Source organism: Canis lupus, chromosome 9, assembly GCF_003254725.2.
Source record: "Canis lupus dingo isolate Sandy chromosome 9, ASM325472v2, whole genome shotgun sequence".
Classification (NCBI taxonomy): domain Eukaryota; kingdom Metazoa; phylum Chordata; class Mammalia; order Carnivora; family Canidae; genus Canis; species Canis lupus.
Window position 1 is genome coordinate 16,341,322 of NC_064251.1, and position 7,645 is coordinate 16,348,966.

At 56.1% G+C, this 7,645-nt stretch overlaps 1 protein-coding gene across 1 annotated transcript; it reads right to left on the bottom strand.

The window, feature by feature from the left end:
• Positions 1–200: 200 nt before the first annotated feature.
• On the bottom strand, positions 201–7,368 carry WNT9B (Wnt family member 9B). Its single transcript, XM_025436707.3, has 3 exons — positions 6,924–7,368; positions 5,238–5,503; positions 201–4,430 (listed from the first exon to the last, which is right to left on the bottom strand). Exons 1-3 carry the CDS (start codon positions 7,285–7,287, stop codon positions 3,957–3,959), a joined length of 1,104 nt encoding a protein of 367 aa, XP_025292492.1. The 5' UTR covers positions 7,288–7,368; the 3' UTR covers positions 201–3,956.
• Between the last annotated feature and the right edge of the window lie 277 nt (positions 7,369–7,645).

Sequence of the window (7,645 nt, forward strand, 5' to 3'; positions counted from 1 at the left end):
TAAAGGCAGTGATCCATTCCTGCCCTGTCTATAGATGAGAGGAAGCAGCAGTCCAGAGAGGGAACTAGCCATACTTTGAAGGCCAGAAGATCTGTGCTCAAATCCTGATGTCTTTGTTTCCTAGCGGCATTCGAGAGCCTTCACTGGTTGTGTCCAACATGCAGGGTTATTGCAACAAATCAAGACAGAGTACAAACAACTGATACAGAATTTATTGGTTTATTGTGTCTCTCCCCCACTAGAGTGTCAGCCCTGTGAGTCAGGGACTTGATTTTGCCCACTGCTGTACCCCAGTACCCAGAGAGGTGCCTGGAGTTCAGCCCGGGCTTCCTAAGTCATCACTGATTGAATGGATGGACATAACAGGTACTTGATATATGATAGCTCCCACTGGAATTCCAAAACGTGCTGAGACAAAAAACACTTGAAGTTCATGGCTGTTGAGAGAGGAAACTCTGGAAATAAGAAATAATCTTCGGGGCTGGCATGGGTCTGTTTGTGGGCCTGTCTGCCAGGTCATGAAGGACACAGGGACACTGGGCTTATCTGGACAGGGGGAGGTACACGATGTGCTCACGAGAGCCAGGCAGGAACATCCAGGAGTGAGGCGGACTGAGGTGGGGGCACTTGACAAACTGGGGACCCTTCACACGGCCTAACAGGGCTCCCTCCCTGTAGCTGACTGTGGCAAGGTGGGAAGACAAGCTCCGTTTGCCAGCATGACTGATTTTAGAAGGCAAGTCAGAAATCCAATGGAAAGCAATTCATTTTTAAGAGAAAAACACAAATGAGAGCAAATGAGATGAAACCCATCTGCAGGCTGGGAGGGGCCGTGTGATGTAGTTGCCCAATCCTCTCCTGCAGCCCCCAAGTGGCTTCCACGAGGTCCTTGTCTCTCCAGGCCTCTCAGGCATTTCCCAGCTCCTGAGACACAGGACTCTGCTTGGAAAAATGCTGACGTGCTATCCAGATCCGAAAGGCCAGGGTCACGCACAGCCAGAGACACAGCCACTTCCCTGGGCTCCATCGGCTCAGGGCAAGTCCGCTCCCATAGCGAGCGGCCCATGCAGAATTTCCATACTCCTTGGATGGACCTCCTCAGTGTGACTTTGGGGACATCCCTCCCTCTCTGGGCCACATCTGTAAACTGGGCATGAGCCCCTCCCCCACAACACGCATGCACGCGACACACACACACACACACACACACACTCTTCTGGGGATAAAGGGAAATCAAACGGGATTCAAGGGACAAGAGTTTCTGAAAACCGAAAGTGCTTTACAAATGCAAAGAGTGGGCATCTTTGTTGTCATTATTATTATGAGCAAGATAGTTTTGCTAGAGCAGAAGAGGGGGCCTGGGACCCAGAAGAACAGAGAATTTACAAAACCTCCACAAGGACAGTCTGGATCAAGCCCAGCAGGCCTCATGCACAGAGGAGAAGTGTTCTCATCAGCGCCAAGAGAGGCTGGTTGCAAGAACCTGTGAGACACCCCAGCCCCCTGGTGAGCAGCTCAGGGGTGACCCCCGGGTCTGGCCAAGCTGTGTCTCCCCAGACAGCTGGCTTCTGACAGAACACACAGCCCCCGCAGGTGCTGCCCATGAAATATAGAAACTATATAAATATTATACATAAATATTTTCTCATATATCTTAGCTATATAAATTATTTTCTTTTGCCCTAAAAATTATATATGTGAGGTAGACCAAAAATATACCCTGTGAGCATTTCCCTTAAAGCTGTAGAGTGAGGGGCCCCAGCAGGGTTGATGTGGACCTTTGGGGGCACCCGGAATAGAAAGAGATGGAGCAAGGAAGGAGAGAAAAGGCTAGGCAGGGAGGACCTCCCCCACAGGCCGAGGCACTCTCAGAGCCCACACCTCGTGTCATTGGCCTAGGTTGTTGGGGTTGGTGGCCCACCATGGCCTCAGTCCCTCAGAGTCTGCCTTTATCCTCTTGCAACCCCAACACTGCCAGGCATGGAGCTGGGGATGCAGATGGCGTGTGGGTGGATCAGGTCCCTTTTTCCTGCCAGGGAGGCCTCTGGTCCCTTATGCCGAGGGCTGGGGCAAGGTAGAGGCAGAGTTGGGGCCTCAGATGGATTGGGCTGGCAAAGAAAAAGTCTCTATGCGGTGGGGGGGCGGGGAGTGGAAGAAACTATAAAACCAGCCCACTCTCCTTTTTTGCTCTTCTTGACAAGATGTGGGCTGGCTACCTGGGTCAGCAGGGTCAGTCCATTGAGGGCATCTCAGGTAAGTTTGGCTTCTCATCAGAACTTCTGTAGCCAGAGATCCTTCCAGCATCTCATGAGCTGCCCTGACCCACCCCAGCCAGGACAGCTCCTCGCCCTTGGAGGTCCCAGGGAGCCCAGGGCTTCTTCCTGGGCTTGCACTGGTTGTTTCTGAGCAGACAGCCAATTCTGAAATTTCTGTTGAGCAGAGGTTCAGCAACTCTGGGTTCAGAGGAAGCTGACAGAGGGCGCGGCAGGGCCGGCAAAGCAGCCGAGGGTTTCCCGAAGGAGGCCACTTCCTCCTGGCTGGCACTGGGCCCTGCTCTGGGGAAACACTCTGCTTCCAGCAGAGTGACCCCTGCAAGGACTTGGTTCTGAACCAGAGAGGGTGTGCTGCTAAAATGTGAACCCTCAACCTGGCAGGTCCAAGGAGCACGTGTGTGTGTGTGTGTGTGTGTGTGTGTGTGTGTATACCAGTTACTTCCTCTTTCTCCCACACAGGGCCTTGGTAGGTAGCACTGGAAATGTCCACAGGATCAGAGGAAATTAGCAAAGTCACGTCTATTCCTCAGGTAAGAGCCAAAGTGGGGGCTATTCGTAAGTGAAGGGGGCCCCCAAGGAGCCAGGCTTAGCAAAGACTTTCCCACGCCTGTAACTCCAGGGTAAAACCTTAATTAGATGAGTAGCTATAAGAGGAGAAATGTAACCAGAATCAGACCTCTTCTGTGTCATGAATGTCAGCTGTGTTGGGGCCTCACGGCACAGGTGGACCACCACCACAGGGACCTGACCATACCAGGCCTGCAGGGAAGATGAGAAACTGAGCTCCCGGCGTCCCTGCCTTGAACCAAAGGCTGTCACTCTCTCCTGGGCTGAGAGTAAAGGTTCCACATCCAGAAAACAGGGATGGGTCACTGTCTCTCTGTGCAGCCTCCGTGCACTATCTGCGCCCCACCTGGGGACCGGCTCTCCCTACCACCTCGCATCCACTGGTGCTCTTACGGAGCAGGGCTGGGCGGGTATGGCTAATGCAGCTCTCAAGGAAAGAATGAGGCCTCCGTGAGTATTTTAAACACCAAACCAAGGACACAGGGCTCCAGGGCACGGATCTGACTTGGTTCCACTCAAGCCCAGAATGCTTTCCTTTCTGCAAACAAACAGCTCCTACTACCTAGCCTTTCTCCCTCCCACTAGCACAGCAAAGCCACGGGGGGTGGGGTTGTGCGGCCCCCAGGGCTCACTGTGACCTGAGCAGACAGGGATTGACCCATCCCTGTCAGGCTCAGGCTCCAGCCTTTGCGTCCAGCTGACACTGCCTCCCAGTGCCCTGCTGGCTCATAGGCTCACCTCCCAGCGTCTTACTGGCTCTAGGCCACTAACCCGAAGAATTGAGATAGCAGGATGTCCCTCCCCGCCCACTGCCCCCCAAAAAACCCTCAGTCCTATCCTCCTCTTGGTCTCCCTTATTCCCCCCACATCCTTTCCTACTCTGTTTTCCTGCTCCAACAAGGCTGGGGACTCTCAGTTCTGATCCCTCTGAACCTCTCTCTGCTGAGTGTAGAGGGACGGAAAGGCTGCTGAGGCCTGGTGGAGAGAGGAGTGCGTGCACACTGGCTCGTATGTCGGTGAGTGCGTGCATGCTGTGTGTTCCTGCCTGGAGGGGCCTCAAGGTGGCCGAGCACTGCGGGGTCCTGGCAGTGCCCCCTGGCACACCAGGCAGCAGGCCTAGTGCTTGCAGGTATACACGAGCTCCTCCTGCACGCACTGCTGGCACTCAACGTAGCAACACCACTGCACCTGGCAGTGGCAGGAGAAGGCCACCAGGCGGCTCTGGGTGTCATAGCCCCGCCCGCAGCACAGGCTGCTGCAGCTGGCCTCCCGAGAACACACCCTGCCCGCTGTGCCTGGCGAGTACTTGCTGGGCCGGCAGAAACTGGGCGAGTCTTCCATGTAGACCAGGTCCCCAGGCCGTGGGGCCAGGCCTTTGGCGGGGCTGCCAGGCCGGACAGGTGCCCACAGCTCCAGGCGGCCCAAGGCCTCGTTGGTAGCACTGGACACCTTGACAGCTGAGTCATAGCGCAGCTTTAGTGCCTGGCCTGTCTCTCGGAACGGGGAGAGCTGCTTCCAGCAGGTGCGCACGGCGCAGGAGCCTGAAACACCGTGGCACTTACATGTGGTCCTGAGGCCACTCTTCACTGCCTGCGAGGAGAGAAAATGCAGGTGTGGTCAGGGGCCCATCCCCAGAGCATAGACCATGGCAGGATGTGGTAGCAGGATGGGCAAGAGACACCAGAAGGGGGCAAATAGGACCCAAGCTAACCCATGTGCCACTTTGGTGCAAATTAGCTCAAGGCCATGCTTCCGCTGGGCCAATGCGCACACCTTGGGCCAGATCTCGGCCCCTGCTCCTTCCCTTGGCCCAGAGTGCTTGCAGAGTAGAAAGCTGAGCACAGCAGCCCTGGTTTATACCAACTCAGCAGTGAGGACACAGAAGCCAGTCCTAAAGACTTGCAACCCTGGCCTCTTCCAGCTTCTCATCCCACTAGACCTAGATACCTTTCACCCTCCCGTCCTCCCACTACTGTGTGCCTCCGCTAAGCCCCTTCCCTCCTCTGGGCCTCCTCCGTCTCTCCATCTGTAACATGGAGGAAGTGGAGGTGTTGCACCAGGTCAAAGGTCAATGTAGTTTTCAAACTACATGGGCTTCTCGGACATCAGGAAAGCCAGTCCCTGGAATGGAGACCCTTCTCCAAACACGCTGCTGCCTCATGAGGGCCCAGTCCCCAGCCTGGCTCTCTCCTGCTGCCTAGCCCATGGTGGTGTCCAGGACCCTTCCCTACTTCCTGGCACCTGGTAGTGGCATGCTGGTGGAAGAAATGGGGTTCTTCCTGGGACAGCTGCGTGCGTGTTGGGGGCAGGGCCGATGCTGGCCTCCCATTGACCTTGCTGCCCACTCCTGCACCCTGGCTGGGGCAGGGCTTTGAGGCCTTCAGGCAACACACTCACCTTGATGCCCATGTGGGTATTGTGAGCATCCACCCGTGCCCTCAGGTCTTTGCTTCCTCTCTTGGGCCCCAGGAAGTTGCTCAGGAACTTGGTGCTGTACTTGAGGTTGTCGCCGCACACGCCCCACTGCCAGGCCTGCCGGCTCTCCAGGCCCGGAGAGTCATCACAGGTGCAGCGCTCCATGCGCCCGGCACTGCAGGCCCGGGCCAGCGTGTGGGTGAGGGCGGCCGAGGACACTGCATACAGGAAGGCTGTCTCCTTGAAACCTGGGCCGGGCATGGGGAGGGGGGCAGTTATCCAGGAGGGAGGAGGAGACTGGGCTCAGAGGCTGCCCTTCACCCACTGAGAGCAGAAGAGGATGATGGGGGCGCTGTGATGAGCCAGACAAGGATCATGTGGACCTCAGGACATGGCCCTGGGCAGCCTCCTATCACCTGCCCCTTAGGCTCAGGCTGCAAGCTGCGGTTTAGACGGAACTGTCAAACGCACTATGGAGTTTATGCCCAGGTTCCCAGGGCAGCGGACAGGGGTTACTGCCTTTAGTGGGCAGATGAGGACACTAAGGTGCAAAGACAAGTGACTCGGGCCCCTGGTGAGGAGCAGAGCTGAGGCTAAACCACTGATCTCGACTCCAAGTCAGTGTGCAGGCAAATGGACTGACCCATTTCTGAGGCCCCTGATCCCCTGATCCTCTGTGGGCTTCCTGTGCTTCATAAGTCCTCTTAAATGTCACTCTCTCCTACCTACTTGTGCAGTAGACCTAATGACCTATTGACCTAATGAGTAACTTTGGGTCTCCTGCATGACTTGTTCCAGACGGATCATCCCACCCCCTTCCAGGACCATCGCTACTCTTGTACTCTTGGGGCGTGCTCACCCGACCTATTCTCCGGGGTACCTGGCATAGCATCAGCTCCATCCTAGACCCTCCCCAGCTGTGGAGAGCAGCTGGCCTACAAGGGGGCTGGCTCCTTCTATATGTCATCACTGCCTTTCAGTAAAAGTCCCTTGCTACTTGGTGACAGAGTCACATGCTGACCTGTCTCCCCCGGAGGCTGTATGCTCTCCAGGGGCACACGGGATCTTCTTGTTCAGCCCTGTGCCTCCAGCATCCAGCACCGTGGCTGGCTCGCTGCAAGCCTCACCAGAGGCTTAGTGAATGAGGTGTGGAGGGATACAGGAGGAGGGAAGAAGGTGGAGTGAGAATGGAAGGGAAGGGGGGAATTATGGGCCAATGGTGTGATGAACAAAGTCACAGGGCATGAGTGAACACAAGAATTTGACCCATCTCAGGGTATTTGGCCAACTACTGCCTGCCTTCCATCCTTATACGCTCTTCCACTTTGTTTGGCGTGCATACGTGTGTGCCTGTGTTCCTGTGTGTGCGCTGGAGACTGAGGGAGTGGGACTGGGGGACCACCCATCTCATCTGTGGGCTCCTCCATGATCCAGGAATGGGCTGTGCCTCCTCCTTCTCTGTGTTTCTTTCGCTCTTCTGTACCACCTCCCCCCAAACCAAGGGAGAACCCAAACCCAAGACTCTTCTCACCAGGACCATGCTAGGTTTGCAAAGGCAGCATGGCCTGGGCCCAGAGGCCAGGGGAACAGGAAAGCTGACTCCCTCCAGCCCTCCTACCCCCAGCCCTTCTCTTTCTCCAGCCCTCCTCTCCCAGCCCTCCTCCCTACCTCTCTTGAGCAGGCCTGTCCTCCCCTCCAGGCTGCAGTTCCAACGCTCATGTCGGAACTGGAACTGGCACTCCAGCAGGCTGAGGTGAGCAGCGTCCTGCAGGGTCTCGGCCAGGCCGGGCTCCCTCCGGCAGAGCTGCTTCTGCCGGCGGGACAGCTTCAGCAGGTCACACTGCTTCAGGTGGGCCCCACCCTGTGCTGGGGCCGTGGCGGTGCCCAGCCCTGGGAAGGGGGTCAGGACCTCCCGCCCAGTCAGGCTAGAGAGAGCAAGAGAGTGAGACAGTGACCCTGAGGGTCTGATGGAGGAAGAGGGCAGGTAGGACCTGGGGCAAGCAAGGGGAAGGGGACCATCTGGGAGCTTCATTTATTCCCTGCTGGGAGACGGGCCAGCCCCATGGGGTTATGTGCCCACTTTACAGAGTAGGAAACCAAAGTACTTGTAACAAGGTCTAGTGTCCAAGTTTTCCAGGTGCCAAAGTCTCTACACTTCTCACCTGTTCTATTTCTCAACCTTGCCCAATCATAAAAATCATCTGGGTGCTTATTAAAAATATAGATGCCCAGGATCCACATTTGGCGATTCTGATCTTATTGGTCTGGAGTGCAGCTGGGGATCTGTATTCACCACATACCTTGGGTAGCTCCTATGGTGGGGGAAGTCTGGAAAGTACTGCCTGTAGGTAGTATTGGCTGCTGCCTGGAGCGGAGAGCCACGCTGCTCA

Coding starts and splice junctions, on each gene's coding strand:
- WNT9B (XM_025436707.3), bottom strand. CDS start 7,287: ATGAAGCTCCCAGATGGTCCCCTTCCCCTTGCTTGCCCCAGGTCCTAC. Junction 5,504..6,923: donor GACAGGCCTGCTCAAGAGAG/GTAGGGAGGAGG, acceptor TGCCCGGCCCAG/GTTTCAAGGAGACAGCCTTC. Junction 4,431..5,237: donor ATACCCACATGGGCATCAAG/GTGAGTGTGTTG, acceptor CTCTCCTCGCAG/GCAGTGAAGAGTGGCCTCAG.